At 33.2% G+C, this 17,735-nt stretch overlaps 1 protein-coding gene across 2 annotated transcripts in view; it reads right to left on the reverse strand.

Moving 5' to 3' along the window:
- STXBP5L (syntaxin binding protein 5L) overlaps positions 1-17,735 on the reverse strand; it is a 361,575-nt gene that overhangs the window by 45,044 nt on the left and 298,796 nt on the right. For both annotated transcript variants that reach the window (XM_075555662.1, XM_075555661.1), the window contains one exon: positions 11,201-11,266. In XM_075555662.1, coding sequence (XP_075411777.1) covers positions 11,201-11,266 — 66 coding nt within the window. The remainder of the gene's footprint in view (positions 1-11,200; positions 11,267-17,735) is intronic.

Here is a 17,735-nt window from a genome sequence, read left to right on the forward strand (position 1 = left end):
TTCCAAATGAATTTTTTCCTATAAGTTAAATTTTAAATTGCAATTTTGTCTGTTTCTAACAGAGTATATTTCTTAAGTGCTTTAGAATTGTGTTTACCTAAAATATTATCTTTTCCTAACTAACTGGTCCTTGGACATTATATTAATTTTTTGTCACTCTCAATGGCCTTTTTCTTATTTTATTAATAAATGCCAGTGATACATAATTTACAGTTAAATAAAACTAAGTTGGAATACCAGCTCTATAATTTAATAGCTAGGCTATTTAGTTACTCTAAGACATTTTTATCTGAAGATATTTTCATTTGTATATTCCAAGGGTACTGTATTACTTGTAAAGAAGATAATAGAAGAGAAGATAAACAGCTGCCTGGAAAACTATGAGTAACTATTAACTTTACCTTTGTTGGCTTCTGATTAATGATTCATACATCTTAATATTGATCTGACTACAAGCAGCTGGCAGTGGGTGCCTAACTTAAGGGGGGCATGCAATTTGTATTTAATTCTGTTTTAAATCTATGTGCAGCATCAAATATTAAATAACTTTGGTTAGATTTAGTTAATAAGACTTCCCTTTCCTAACACTTATATTTATTAAATATATTTAACCTTTGTTTGAGGCAGTTATTTGGCAGTTTCCATGATGACAGAAAATGTTATTGTATTATGAAAGGCTATGGAAACATTTTTATAAAACTTTACACTGATTTGATTATTAAAATTTAACTGCCATCTTCATATTTTCTTACACATCTGACAGAATTATTTAGATTTAGAGCAGAAAAGCAACACTATCAAAATTCTATGGAACATTTCTAAACCTTTCTCAAAAGTCTTAGGAATTCCCACTTTATCTCTCATGAGGTCAATATTTATTGTTTTACCAATTGCTTTCAGGAAAATAACATTATGACAAATTTACAGAAGAGTCGTGGAAAAAATACAGAGATTTGTTGTTGTTGTTTTTTTCATCAAAGAGATTTGTTCATCAAAGAGATTTGACCTTTACCGGACAATTGATGTACTTGATTCCCCAGTCTTCCAGCTGGGATTTTAGTTCTATAAATGTCTGGTGCTGCCTCAAGAGTTGTGGCACCAAGTCCCAAAAGAAGGGAGTACAAAACTATTGCCATGCAGTTTCTTAGCTCAAGTGAAACACAGTTTTTATTTTAATTATGACTACCCTAATGATTTGGAAAGATATCTACGTTAAGGACATTCCCAACAGACTGTTGTTGGGAGGGATGGAATTTTCTGATTTGAGGGCGTGCTGGGGCTTTGTTGCTGTTAGATGCTGTGGAGTCGATTTTGCCTCCCAGTGACGCCATGTGACGGAGGAGAACCTCCCCATAGGGTTTGCTAGCCTGTGCCATGTACTGCAGCAGATCGCTTACCATTACTGCTTGGGCCTGCAGCACTCCTTAATGGGGTGTTGCTGCCACTATGGCTGTTGTGAGGGCCATGGAGTTAGTTTTGACCCAAAGTAACCCTGTGTGAAAAAGAAAGAAAAATTCACCTGCATCATCCTCAAAATGGTTCTGTTTCAACTCAGTGTTGCAGCCACTGTGTCAATCTACCTTATTGTTGAGGGCTGGCCTCTTTTTTGTTGACCTGCTACTTTTTACTAAGCATGCTGTCCTTTTTCAGGGACTGGTCTCTCTTGATAATATTTCTAAACTACGTGAGATGGAGTCTCACCATCTTTGCTTTAAGGAGCATCCTGGCTGTATTTCCTCCAAGACAAATAGTTTGTCCATGCTACTTTCATTATTTCACCAACAACATACTGCAAATGTGCCAATTCTTCTGTGTCCTTCCTTATTTGTTGTCCAGCTGTCATCATAAGCACACGAGGGGGGTTTAAAATACCAGGGCTTGGCCAGGGGCATTTTAATCTTCAAAATGACTTCTATGCTCTTTAATACTTTTAAGAGGTTTTGTACAGAAAATTTGCCCAATGCAATCCATGCTTCCAAATAAAATGAAATCCTTAACAATGTCAATCTTTCCTCCATTTATCATGATGTTCTTTACTAGTACAGTAGTGAGAAAATTTTTCCCTTTACATTGAGTTGTGAAGCATATTGAATCCATACTGAAGGCTATATTCTTTTATCTTCATCACTAAGTGCTTCTTCCCTTTCAGTAAACAAAGTTATGTCAGTGCATGTTGCAAGCTATTAAAGAGCCTTTATTTAAATGGGGTTTTAGGCACACAGAATCACACAGGAGGAACATTTAAAGGAAGATATAAGATGTGGCTCTAACATAGTTGGGAACAAAAACTATACATACTCTTTTGGTAGTGTTTCATGACATTGCTTTCCATGATATTTTAATAAAATATATTTCATTAAAATATCTTAAAGATCAATATTTATATAACTCTTGAGTTGAGTTTAGTAGAATGAGACTGTGGATGAAGAGAATCAGAGTGGGTGGTTATAGAAATAGCAAAGCAATCAGGATGGTAGTCTAACAAAAGATGTTCATCTGAGAAGATGATTAAGAAAAAGACACACCTTTAAGAAAGTTGAATTAGAAATGAACACCTCTGGGAAGACACAATCTGACCATTGGAGACGTTGTGAACTTTTAACTCTTTGTTCAAATATAAAGGATGGCTTTCTTTAGGGGATTGGAATTCTGTAATAGGTAGGGATGAAAAACTGGGGTTCAGCTTATACATGGGTCAGTGGTACCCAGAGAGGTGTAACATCTCCTGGGTGATGGCTGCTCCTCTGCTGTTCATTCAAAGCCCGGCTGACACTGCAGGGCTTTGAATGTTGGTTTACTAACATCTAACCAATCAGAGCCGTCCTGTGATGTGGACAGCTCCAATTCGCAGAAGCACCCGTAGTGATTCACTTAAGCAGGCAGCTGAACTGGTAAGGATGTGTCTGTGGCTGCGCTCTGTTTCTCCTCTCTGTGTTAATTCACATCCTAATTTCCCATACTAGGTGTACACTCGAGTCAATCAGTTTTTCTGGTTTCCCAGGTAATAATTAGGTACCTTGGCTTATACTCGGGTCAGCTTATATTTGAGTATGGAAGGTGTATTTGTACAGTATGCAATTTGTACTACCATACTTGGTGAATGAAAAGAACTATACAGCTTTAAGAAAAAATAACAAACAATTTTATAATTGTTATTTTAATATTTCCACCACAGATTAACTCTGTTATGGATTGAATTGGATTACCCTCCAAATATGCATTGAATCTCTGTTCTTCAAGGTTTGGAAAGAGTGTTACTTTTAGGTTGATGAAGTCATATCTGTGTAAGATTGAACCTAAACCCAATAATTTTTAAGTTACAAAAAGATCAAAACAGATACACAGAAACATATACAAAGGAAGATAGCCACCATATGAGATAGGAGCTATCTACAAATCAATAAAAACAAGGAATGCCCAGGGTCACCAATAAGAATGAATTCAAGTAGGCTGAGACCTAGATATTGATTTTCAGCCTCCAGAACTATAGATAAATAAATTGCTGTTCTTTAAATACACCTACTTGTGGTATTTTTGAGTATGTTACAGTTATAGTAACACCAGGTAATTATGATGGATGGTAAGTTCTGCATGTTTAATTAATTATTTTCATTAAAAATTATTGTTAATTGGGAGTGGACACATATATCATTCCATACTTCAATCACGTCAAGCAGAATTGTACAATTGGTTTCCAAACATTCATTTTCTTCCTAGACTCCTTGATATTGTCTTCCTTTTACGACCCTGCTCCCCCTGAAACCCTTATTCTACTTTCTGTCCTCCTGTAGGTTCATTAAACCTGGGTTTCATATACTGAAACACATAAGAAAATATAACACAACTTCATGAGAGTAACTTCCATGACATAACATTTCTGAGATACACCCTAATATGAATAAACAAAAACTAAACTAAACAAAGAATTCAGCAAATGCTGAAAACCAGATCAGGTCCAGCATGCATCAGAGGTGGGTCAACTAACAAAGTTTTAACTGTTCAAGTCAGATTTATAGCATGTCTATTGCGTTCATTATTTTTCTCAGTAGATAGTATTGTGCCTCAGTACCAAAACAAACAACTAAACCTATCATCACTTGGTTGATTTTGACTCACAGAGATCCCTGTAAGACAGAGTAGAACTTCCCCATAGACCTTCCAAGGTTGTGGTATTATGGTTATGCATTGTGCTGCTACCCCAAAGGTCAGTAGTTTGAAACCACTAGCCACTCTGCAGGAGAAAGATGAGGCTTTCTACTCTTGTAAAGAGTTACCATCTCAGAAATCCACAAGGCCAGTTCTACCCTGTCTAAAGTCACTATAAGTCACAATCAACTTGATGGCAGTGAGTTGGTTTTTAAAAAAAATCTTTACATAAACAGACAATCACATCATTCTCCCATGTGGTTTGAACCACCAACTTTTGGTTAGTAAATTAGTGCTTATCCACTGCATTACCCAGGCATCTTCTGTCTCACAATAAATACTGAAAAATAATTGATGAGCAGTTGAGTGAATGAATACATAATATGAGGGGATTATAATATTTTAGATGCTGGAAATATTGGCATTCAGATTGGCTTGGGATTCTTTCAGGTCTCTGTTCTCTTTAACTATTCAAAGTAAATATTTAATAGTCTAAAGTCTTAACTTTAAATTCCCTGTAGTTTAATAGGCTTTACTTTTAGTTTTTAGTTCAGTTAGTTTTGAAATCTATGTAAAAATCAGAATTATAATATGATTATTGGTTCTATGGCTTCTCTAATTACCAACTTCTTCTATTTAGAGATATTTATATCAATGTTTTAATTTGTTTTAGCATATTTTAAAAAGGGATTGAGATTTTACAATAGATCCGGAGAGAGCATATATCGACTAAGAACAAAATGTTTTAAAAATGTTTCCAATAATGGTAGTTCTTAAAGTGTGGTCCAGTGACAAGAAGGAATAATATTACTTGGGATTATTGATGTAAAATAGTGGGCCCCACCAAGAGCTACTGAATCAGAATCTCTGGGGCTCAAAACCTGTATTTTTAATAAACTACATAATTCTGATACAGGCTAAAATTTGAGACCAGAGCACAAAAAAACCAGGGGAAAATTGAAGAAAGGCCAGAATAGTATTAACTCTTATATCCTATATTTGCACAAAGAAAAGAGAGATAATTCAGATACAAACATAACAATTATCATTAAATCAGAAATAGCTGTTTCTGGACTTTTTGAATTAAGGAGATTGCTACTCAAAAGCTAGAAAATATTACAAATATTCTAGTTTCCCTGAATTATATACATTGAGTCTGTCATTTCTTAAATTATTTAAACTTTAAAAATTGTTTGCATTTTAATTATTTTCTACCTTTTTTCTAGCCTTTTGCATGGTTACACTTTAGTGTTATGAGATTGGAATTGAAAGTTTGCAAATATACAAATTGTACTTTGCCCAATGACCTAGAACAAAAGTGACAATAAAAAGAGATTACAGATGGCAATTTTAGGTATATGTACTCCTATGGCACTCTGAAAATAGTAATGGGCAAATTAAAAAAACCTCACTAATTTAATGCAATTAATTATCTTCTCACTTAAGAGAAAGAAATAGATCAGAAATGTTGATTTTGTCCAGCATTCTTAAACAAAATACAGTAAGCTCTATTGATTCTATTTCTAAAAAGATAAACTTGACATATTCACAAATAGTACCCTTAATATTTAGAAAATCCTTAAAAGAAGAAAATTCTCATTACACAATTATATTCACTTTTAATTTAATGTTGCTTTTAAATTAAAGTGTGACTTGCCTGCTATATAAGTCTCAAATAAAAGACTGGAATGAGAAATGAATATCACAGTCAATCATTTCTCCCCCAAGAAATACAATAATATAAAAATAGTCAAACCTTCTTGCTTTGAAAATTGGTTGATTGACTTTGGGGTAAAAAAAATGACTGGGTAGTCATGGTGGTGGGTCTGAGATACAAGATCATTATTTTTAAAAAATCACATTTTTATATTATACTATAATTAGAAAAATACATTAAAATAACATTTTAACAGCATAAAGATATCAAATAAATCCACTGCCATCCAGTTGATTCCAACTAGCAACTGTAATACAGAATAGAACTTCTCCTTAGGGAATCCCAGATTACATATTTTTATGGGAGCAGATAGCCTCATCTTTCACCTACAGAGTGACTGGTAGGTTTTGAACATCTGACCTTGCGATTATTAGCCCAATGCTTAACCAAAAGCATCAAGTACATAGAAATACATCTACTAAAATGTATGCAAACTTGTACAGAAAAAACTAGAAAATATTATTGAAAGTGAAGAAGACACATACAAATGAAGATACCAATTGAAAATCGCAATATTGCAGAATATGTTAACTACAGCCAATTTATAGATTAACATGATTAACATGACATTCAATATTCAAGCATGTTTGTATAGAAACATAGTCTTTCTAAAACTCATAAAGAAATAAAATAATAAACTAGAATAACTATGTTGAGTTAAACAAGAACCACAACAAGACTGGAGAATCCATACCATCAAATAGCAGTAAGAATGTTACAGTAATTAACAGGCTCTGGAAACATATACACAACCACATGTATATATGTGTACACATGCACATACATATATACAGAAAAGTTCACTAATTTCTGGTAAAGCCAAATCAAATCAAACCAAACGCACTGCTATTTAGTTGATACCTATTCACCCACTAATTGTAGTTAGAGAAATTATAGTTTTCTCATAAATGGTGCATATCAACTGGATACCCAAGTTGAGTAAATGAAGCTTGAGTTCTACCTTTTTTCACAGGAATAAATTCAAAATGGAATTTCAATTTAAATGTTAAAGTTAAGATAATAAAGTATCTAAAAGATGATTTAGAAAAATAGTTTCACGATTTTGGGGTAAATAAAAAAATTTTTGTAGGTGCATAAAATATTTAAAATAAAAATATAGACAAATTGTTTATATTAGCTTCAAAAACAACCTTTAGGACAGTGAAGGATAAGTGACAGAGTGAGAGAAGATATTTTGCACCACAGTTAGCGCACCGCACCCAGTGGCATTGCCTGAGAAGGGTCTCTGGTCACAGTGGATTTTTTCGTTAAAGCAATTTTGCTTGAATCACGTTTCTTTGTGATGGCTGATTTAAGAGATCAGCATGCGGCTGTGAAATTTTGTTTCCTGCCCGGGAAATTGCTGCTGAAACTGTTGTGATGCTGAACACAGCTTACAAGGACAAAGCTATGGGAAAAACTCCAATGTACAATTGGTTTTTGCCTTTCAGAAATGGTGAAAATGTTGATTGATGACAAACCTCATTCTTGTCCGTCAACTTCCCAAAAGGACTGAAATGTTGACAAAATTCTTGCAGTTGTGCTCCAATACCTCCAACAGGCTATTGAAGAGATGGGCACGTTATCTGGACTATCTTGGAGCTCTGTTCAGTGATTTTAACAGAAGATATGGGAATGAGAAGGTCGCTGTGAAATGTGTGCTTCAGGTTGTCACTGACCAGGAAAAAGAGCATAGACTGGAAACATGTCATGCTTTGAAAAAAAAAGCTCTGCTGTGACCTAGACTTTGTTTTCCCAATGTCATTACTAGTTATAAGACGTGGTGCTATTCTTACAACCCCGAAAGCGAACACCAATCAAGTAAGTGGAAGATGCCATTGTCACCTCGCCCCTCAAAAGTTCGTCCAATGAAATAAAAGATCACGATGATGCTCATTTTTTGTTTGTGTTTTTTGTTTGAAGTGAGGCGGATAGTGCATTTGGAATTCGTTCCACCAAGTCAGACTGTTAATCAAGCTTTCTACTATGGTACTTACACACATAGAGATCCTTTTCAACATGAAAGAATAACAAAAAATCTGTGAAACACATCATAAAATGGATCAAACTGGAGAACATTATGCATAGTGAAATAAGTCAATCAGAAAAGAGAAAATATTGTGTACGACCCTTATTTATAAAAAGTCAAGAAAAGTTTTTCACACTAACAAATGAAGAGTTTAGAGGGAAAGGAAGAATAAATTATTAACTAGAGGTAGATATATGTTAAGTTGGGTGAAGAGGGAGGCAAAAAGTAATCAAGGACATTAAAGACTCATATAGAATAATTCATAAGCCAATATCTATTCCTGTATAATATTATAAATTTATCTTAAATAACTCTTGGGCCAAAGAAAGATAAGCAAATTGCTTACTATATAAAAATTAATTTGATGAAATTTATGAAATAATTTATAAGAAACTATATGATACATCTGAAACCAAGTCCAAAGTGAAATTTTTATCTTAATATTTATATATGTAGAAATAATAAATATGTATAATCAAGCATCTAAAACAAAAAGTTTAGAATGGGAAAAAAGAATAAAGTAACTAAAGTTGGGGTTAAAAAACTAATCAAGAGAAAAGCAGCATTTAAAAAGTTAAATAACAACAACCAATAAGGCTTTTAAATAGACCTGAAATTTACTAGCTAGCCTAATCAAAGAAAATAGAAATCTACACTTTTGCAAATGCTCAGAAAATTTCCACAATGATTTTCTTTAAAGAGAAAGTGAAAAAATACAGAATAAGAAGTTATAAGGGGTACAAACTTAGACAGGAGCAGTCTACCTAAACTGCTCTAAAGCAAGAGACACTATAAGCAAAGTCAAAAGCTTAATGGAAAAAAATACTAGATCTCCTATTAACTGAAAATAAACCCACCACTCTACAGTGTATTCTGACCCATAATGACTGTATTGGGCAGAATAGAATTGCTCCTTAGAGTTTTTAAGACTGTAAATCTTTACGGGAACAGATAGCCTCATCTTTTTCCTACAGTGCTCTTTGTGGGTTTGACCTGTGGACCTTCTGGTTGGCAGCTCAATACTTAACCCACTCCAAATTGATAGGAAAAGTATCGACAACCCAATAGAAGGTGAGTAAATCTATGAAGAAATGTTTAACAATAACAAAAAAAGCTTAAGAAGCTCTGAAACATGTGAAAAGGTATTCACCATGACTTACATAAAAACTAACTTGTAAGTACATTGAGATAATCTTTTTACTTAATTCGACTGGCAAAAATCGCAAAACTTGAAAACCAGTATTTGCCTATCATTATTTAAAGAAGAAAAAACCCCGATAAATCCTGTTGAAAGCAATTTAGTGATATCTATAAAATTATCCATGTACTCAATCCCAATTTTAATAATGCAAACTTCATAGATATACCAGCACACATTCAAAATGGGTGTGTATCAAGTTTAGGCACTCTGGCATTGTTAGTAATAGCAGAAGACTAAAAGTCCCTAATCACTGGACATAAAATATAGTACATGCATAGAATATCAGATATCTGTGAAAAAGAATAAGTGCTTTCTGCAATGAAATGGAAAGACACATAAACATCTTGCAATGAAATATGTATGATATACTACTTTCTGCAGAATTCAGAAAGCAAAAAAGAATATGTGCCTTTTGGTTTGTTTACAAACACAAATAGTCTTGGAGGGAAAACAAGCAACTAAAAATAATAAAAGAGACCAATAATAATAGTCATCTCTGAAACCAATAATAATGGTCATATTTTGGAAATGAGATAAAAGGGAGAAGTTTTTCTCTTTTTCCTTTGATGTTTGAACCACATTGTCATTTCAGATTATGGATGAGAAATTAGCTATGCACATTTGACGGAGGATATTTAATTGTCTTTCATGTTGCAGGTTTCTGACTGTGGTAGATTAGTTTTGCAGCGTGACAGAGGTCAAGATGGAAAGGAGTGCCACCGATTAGAGCACTTTTTGTGATGCTCTGTGTATGAGAACATAAACAGCTAAGCTAGAACGGTGTCGCAAAGGAAAAGGTAAATGTATAAGATGATTATTTTTTGAGCAGTAAGATAAAGAGCAAAAGGATATGATTAAACCAAACATTTATATAGCATGCAATAGATTTCATTTAGTCTGTGTTCTTGAAGAACAAGGATAAAGAACTAACAACCCTTGAGGGAATGGGTTAAATGGAGGAAATATAATTTTAGTGAATTTCTAAGACTTACTTTTAAAGACATTAATATATATTTTTATTAATTTGTATGATGTTTAAGTAAAATATAAATAACTGAAGTAAAATATTTTTAATTCTCTATGAAAATTGAGTTGCAGGTCAATATCAAAGCCATACCTGAATTGGACATGTAAAAATTGTTGAAATGGCTATAATTATATTAAACATAGTATTTATATATATACATATATATATATATACACATGCATATTTACTATATTAAAAATAAGGTGAGATGATGATAGTGAAAAAAAACCTACACAGTTTCTATATGTTCATTAGAGAAAGAAAAAAAAAACCCCAGAATAACCAGGCTAATTAAAAAAAATAATAAACCATCTATAATCTTACCACCAAGAGGTTTCTAATACTAGTGATTTTTTATAAATATAGTTTAAAATCTTATTCAGAGAAATCATTGACCCTACACATTTTATATTGTTTAATGGGACCACATTTTATTTTTATATTTAATTTCACATCATACTATACTATGAATTTTCTTTTTTGATGAATATATTCCTCATTATTTTTTATATTAGCATACTACTTAGCTGTCTAATGTCTATTACATGACTTTCAGGTTTATCCTAGTTTTATGCATATTAGAAATTATGCTATTATTGCATATTCCTAAATAAATATTTGCAATTTAAAAAATATTTGTTTCCATTAAATTCCTAGAATGTATGCATGTCTTTAGAATCTTTAATACATGTTTCCAAACTTTGGTCCCGAGAAATGGCATCATTTGCTCCTGCACGTAAAGCATAGGTCTCCCACTAATTCTTCTCTAATGATATGAGAATTTCTGTAAATTTACCAATATTCATTTGGATACTTATTTATGTAACAGAAAAAATGTTCCTATAAAACATCTTTAAAGCATTAGATTCATATCTCTTGTCTTAATTCTGTTTGACCTAATATATTTTTAAAGACATATATTTCATTTGATTTTAGAATAAAAACTGCTTATAGTTAAGTTGCAAAGCCTGAACAATATCCAATTACCAATATTATGGATTTCACATGATATCATGAAAATACAGCAATAGAATTCTGCATGGAATTATCAGGAACCTGAAAAATACCAAGCATGCTTACCTGCAGTAGGAGACTTGCACCGCTCAAGTTCCAGGGGTACTGGACTGTCATTCAGCTCAGTTAAACCTGAAAATAAGATATTGAAATATAAGACAGGTTTTACTAGTACTTCGCAGGTAATCCTTATTTGTTGATTAATATAATATTAAAAGGTATCCTACTTCTTTGTTTTCACTTTTCCCATGCCGTTATGATAATTATATTGAAATTTTGTTTTAACAATGATACAAGAAAAAAATAAGGAGCAATACCTGGTGGACATAGAGAGAGACATTTGACAGCTGGTTGCGGTAGTTACATAATTTCATGTCAACTTGATAAATAAGTGTAGGGGTGGAAGCTAGCTGGTCATCAGGTCACAGCCTAATGATGCCTTCTTGTGGGCATGGGCTTCACACGAGGAGGATTTGGGGAACTTCCTCTCTCTCTTTCTGCTTCATCTTCCTGTTGATGAGTCACTTCCATCCATCCAGAGCCCTGAGATATGTCCACTACCATTGAATCTACAAGACTTTGCACCTACTGACGTCTGATCTTTCTGCATTCTGCACTATTGCATGTGGCTGTGTGAGTCTGAAAAGGGATTTATGGACTAGTACCAGACTTGTAGGATAATATCAGATTTAAGGACTTGATTTGGACTGGGCTGGAATGTTTTCTTAATATACAATTTGAGATAAAGCCCTTTTTTATATGTACATGAGTGTTCCTGGATTTGTATCTACAGTCAACCTGGTCTAACGCAATGGTGGAGAGGGAAATTTTCTTATAATTTCATAGGAAACAGCTACTTTAAAAATATCCAATATTAAATAAGTGACCTAGTTTCATCTGAAAATAGAGTAAGATACCTTTTAAATTCCTTTCTATAAAAGCAATATATTTTTCTCATGTTTCTCATGATTCTTAAATCTATTCTGTCACTTTTCTGATAAATACAAGGTTAGGGACAACAGATTATTAAATATTTGTAACTGTTACTATTTGGTAATCTCTAATCCTATACCAATTGTAAAATGTCCTGTCATATGTTCTTCCTATCCATGTTGAAAAGTCTAGTATACTTTTTCTTTATAAATAAATCTCCTGAGATTCTATAAGATAACATATCCCAAAATCTTCCATTTTTAGATGAGAAATTATAAATTCAAAGTGTTGAAACTACTTATTCACAAGAAGTAGAAACAAAAACAGCAACACCTCAATAAGAAAAAGATGAATAACTCAGTTAAAAAGCGAACAAATGACACGGACAGACACTTCACCAAAGATGACATCCAATGGCCAATTACATGCGAAGAAATGCTCATGATCACTAGCAACCTGGAAGATGCAAATACTGGAGAGGCTGAGGAGAGATTGGAACTCTCATACACGGCTGGTGGGAATATGATTATGTGCAAACATTGGAAAGCAATATGGCATCATTTCAAACAACTGGGAATAGAAATTCCATACAATTCAGCAATACTTCTGCTGAGTATATATCCTTAAGAAGTAATAGTCACAAAACACACAGACATGTATATGATCATTGCAACACTGTTCACAATAGTAAGAAGATGGAAACTATCTAAATTCCCATCAGTAGAAGAACAGATAAACTTTGTCACATATACACAATCTAACCCTATGAATTACTGAAAATTGAAGGAACTATGAAGTACCTCATGGCATGACTATACCTGCAGAACATTATGTTTACTGAAATTACCCAATCACAGAAGGACAGATATTATTTGAGACCATTGTTAGAAAAAAAAAAGTTAAGCACTTATATCGAAAGAAAGAGACTTTGGAGTTTGCCAAGGTAGGGAGTGAGGAATTAGGGGTGGGGGTAGGAGGACAAGGGAGAGAAAATAAAGCACAGGGCTAGATCGGGGGTATCAAATTATTAAGACACAAGTGTCAATCCTGTCACTCAAAACAATTTTAAAAATTATTTGAGAGTTATAAATACACATTTAAAACAAATGAAACCACCATTATATGAATAAAATTATTTTAAAATGTTATAGATGAAGCTATGATAACTTTATTTTAATTTTCAATTTTATGTTAGAGCCACATATATGGCCTGAAAGGGTTGCATGTGGCTTGCTAGCTGTAGTTTCTAGGGCTACGTTGATGACAGTTAACTGGGGTGAAATGGAAGACAGTAATCCACAAGAGGAAGGAGAGAATTAAGAAACTCGGTAAGGGTATACTATAGGGGAGTCTGATGAGTGGTTTAAATTGTTGCATACAAAGTTGGTGATCTGAAATGTAAACTGCAATAACAGATAAACAAACATTTAATGAATGAGGGGTGTTAAATCATGCCAAGCAGAATTGTACAATTGTTACCACAATCAGTTTCCAAACATTCTTTTTTTTACCTAGACTAGACCCACCACCACCCTTGTGCACCCATCCTCTTAAAACCCTTATTCTACATGCTGTCCCTATGGATTCATCCATCCTGTTTCATATACCAAAAAACAGGCAAATGTATAACACAACTTCAAGAGGGGGACCTCTAATGATATAACCCCTCTGACATACACCCTAATATGTACAAACAAAAACCAAACAAAAACATTACAAACGAAAAATACAGATAATTTTGGGAATCAGATCAGGTCCAGCCTTTTAAAGATATCAGAAAGACTTACAATCCTACTATAAGTTGAACTAGACAATCAAATTTGTTGAATGTCTAATGTGATACATGTTTTTCATAGTAATATTATTATTACTACTACTAGCAATGAATATTTGTTTGCATTTATTTTTTCCTTTGTATAAGTTACTCATCTTTCTTACTTTCTCCTTATTACTACTATGAAATAGATTATATTTTTATATAATTCTAAAAATACTTTCTTAATTTTTCCGAACAATACTATGAATAGATTATGTTGATTTTTCTCCATTGTAAAGATGAGAAAAAAACAACAGAGAGACAATTATATAAATTGTCCAAAGTTACGCAGAAGGTATAAGAGCTTAGATTGAGCTACAATAATATACTTAATTCACAAAAAGTGTGAAACATATTAGAAATAATTTCATCAAAAATTTAAAAGCCAAAAGTAAAGAGGTAATTACCACTTTTAAAAATCAGCACATCGTCCATTTAATTTGTTGTTTTCCCTAGTTGCTGGTGAATTAATCTGCTTTCTTAGTGTGGGGCTAATAATAAAGCTATTCCAATGTGTCAATTTAAAACATGTTAAAAACTCTTAACTAAATGTTTTGATAGTCATCATCATTCAATCCTATAGAAAACTACAGTCGTTTAAAAACAAATCTTTTTCCCCAAGACTATTTGTCATTTAAGAAATATTTCATGTCACTGGACACACAGGGAATCTAGGACAGATGAACCCCTCAGGACCAACAGTGAGAGTGGCGATACCGGGATGGAAGGGGGTTAGAAAGGGGGAACTGATCTCAGGGGTCTACATATAACCTCCTCTCTGGGGGATGGGCAACAGGAAAGTGGGTGAAGGGTAGTGTAACATAAGATAAAATAAAATAATAATTTATAAATTATTAAGGGTTCATGAGGGAGCGGGGAGCGGGGAAGGAAGGGGAGGGAAAAAAAGGAAAATGAGCTGATTCCAGGAACCCAAGGGGAGGCGAATTTTGAGAATGATGAGGGCAACTAACATATACAGGTGTTTTACTCAATTGATGTATGTATGGATTGTGATAAGAGTTGTATGAGCCCCCCAAAAATGATTTTTTAAAAAAAGAATCAATCAGGGAAATATTCACCACCAAAAAAATATTTCATGTCAAAATGAACATGAAACATTTGCTGAATTTTATTGTAAATGTTATTGAATTATAAGATACATACAGAAAAGTATATAAATTATGAGTATGTAATTTGATGAATGTTCACAAATTTAACACACACATTTATCAATAGCCTATAGACATACATGCACTTCAAAAATAACACATCAGATTTGAAATATGTCACCCATGGCAGACAGACAGCTTTTAGTTATGGACTCAATCTTTCCAAAGTTACATGATTACTCTCCCAAGTTACTAGGGATACTTAAGTGAAAGTTTCAGAAAATAGCATATAACAATATGTTGTTTTATTTATACTCATATCAAAAATACATTGCTACCAACTTCCCTAAATATACAAATATTCAAAAGAGAACATACTTTCCCATTCCTTTCTTGCTTCAATCGATAATTATTGGATAAACTATGTACCAGGCTCTGGGATACTCTTAGGGGTACTCCTCTAATTCTTTGACACTTCTTCCATTTAAGAGAGGGGTCTATGTCTCTTGCTCTGTCATTTAGAGTACAGAGAAAATAACACTATGTGACTTCTGAATCTAAGACAGAAAAGATTATATAGCTTCTGCAAAGACATCTTCATTCTAAGACTAGCCTTATGAATCTAGACTTTTGAATCTAAGACAGAAAAGATTATATAGTTTCTGCTTAGATGTCTTAAGATGCTTCCTAGGTGTCTCTCTCTCTCTCTCTCTCTCTCTCTCTCTCTCTCTCTCTCTCTCTCTCTCTCTCTCTCTCTCTCTCTCTGCCTGTCTCTCCATACTATCTTTTGGAACCAAGTTTCCAGGCTTGTAGGACCAAGCCTCATGGTGGAACCTTGTGTAGGTACTTCAGTTAATATCTTTGAGTTCAGACTTCAAGTCATATCCTCCTGGGGAAGATACGTAAACAGAGAAGTCCTCAGATGAATCTAGACCCTAAGTGTAATAAAATAATTATTGTTTGACATTACTGAGTTTGGGGTGACTTGTTGCTGCAATAATGCGGATATGCTGGTCAACAAAAGGCTATCAATGCCTTCTCTAATGGCAGTAATTAAAGCAATGAGAACACCATGTGTGAGTGGTCTGAATTGGAAAGAAGAGGGTGTTATGACTAATAGCCTCTGATTGTGTGTGAGGGAAAAATATTTTTGCAGGTTAGTCTTTCTTTTCTACATCTTTTGTTGATGTGGTCAAGACAGTCATTTATTGTCCCAATGGATTTTCCTTCTCCAGCCAGTGTCACAAAAAACATTTCTGCCCACACAAATGACAATATTTCTTCAAATTTTTGGATAAAAATAATTAGACAAACAGTAGTTTTAGAAATGCAATACAGTAGAAATATGAAGATGACATTTACTTAAGACTTCAATTAGAAATAAATGTTGAGAAGTTAACAGTAACTTGATTATTCTATATGAGTGCAAACTAATGTGGTGATAGTGTACTGGTTGAACAGGCATAATTAATTCCATTAGTCATTGCCTTATCTCAGTAACGATTTTAGTCCTATTAACCAAAGAAAGGATAGAATAAGATGCCAAACCACAGGATATGGCACAGGTATACTAAAATGAGGCTACAGATTTTTGGAGACAGATAAAGAAGTTTCTTATTTGAGAAGTATAGGTTTGATTGTAAATGGAGAAATATGGCAAGTTTTAGATGAATGCAATAACACAATTAAAACTGTGTTATAAAGACAGAATTGTATAGTAAAAATACTGGATCTAGAATGAAAAAAAATATGTTTCCACTTGTAGTTACTGACTGTAACAACAAGTCATACTGAACAAAATATATGAGAGGACTTCAAAAATATTGTGGAAAAGTAGAATTAAAATGAAATTTTGCATGAGCCATTCAAGTCCCTTCATACAATCTTGTGAAAATAATTTAAACTCTTTGAGCTACAGTTCTTTGATATTAAATAAGTATATAAATATCTCTCACAAGGATATCAAGAAAACGAAAGAGGAATTTATGAAATCCTATGTAACCTATAAAGCATTAAGTGACTTCATGCCAAGGGCTTAAGTGGAGAGCAAATGCTTTGAAAATGATGAGGGCAAAGAATGTACAGATGTGCATTATACAATTGACGTACGTATGGATTGTGATAAGAGTTGTATGAGTCCCTAATAAAATGTTTTTTAAAAAGCATTAAGTAATTATGACATTGAAAAGAAATCAGACTCAAAACTCACTGTCTTTGAGTCTATTCTCATTTATAGCGACCCTATAGGGCAGGTTAGAACTGCCCCTGTGGTTTTCCAAACTGTAACTCTTTATGATAGAAAGCCTCATCTTTCTGGAGCAGCTATTGGTTTAGAACCCCTTATCTGTGGTTAGCTCATATATAACCACTATGCTACCAAAGCTCTTCATTTATGGTAGGGGACTTGATAAATTGAGACAGAATTTGCATTTGCTTGGAGCTCCATCTTTTCCTACCTGCATTGTAAATTAATTACTATGAATTTCAATCTTTACCTAAAAAATGAAGGTGTTAACGTCTGTCTCACAAGATTTATGTGAGGGTAGGTAGGTAATATAGAAATAATTATCACACTAATTGATAGTTGTCTATATAGGTATTAAATAAGTGTATGCTTAATCATTTTACCCTTCCATCTTTTTATTACTTCTTAAATTGAGGTATAGTTTATATATCTCAATAAATAAATTTTACTAAAGTATACCGTTTGAGTAACTTAAACAATTGAATATACATACGCTTG

The sequence above is a fragment of the Tenrec ecaudatus genome, chromosome 8, assembly GCF_050624435.1.
Source record: "Tenrec ecaudatus isolate mTenEca1 chromosome 8, mTenEca1.hap1, whole genome shotgun sequence".
Classification (NCBI taxonomy): Eukaryota; Metazoa; Chordata; class Mammalia; order Afrosoricida; family Tenrecidae; genus Tenrec; species Tenrec ecaudatus.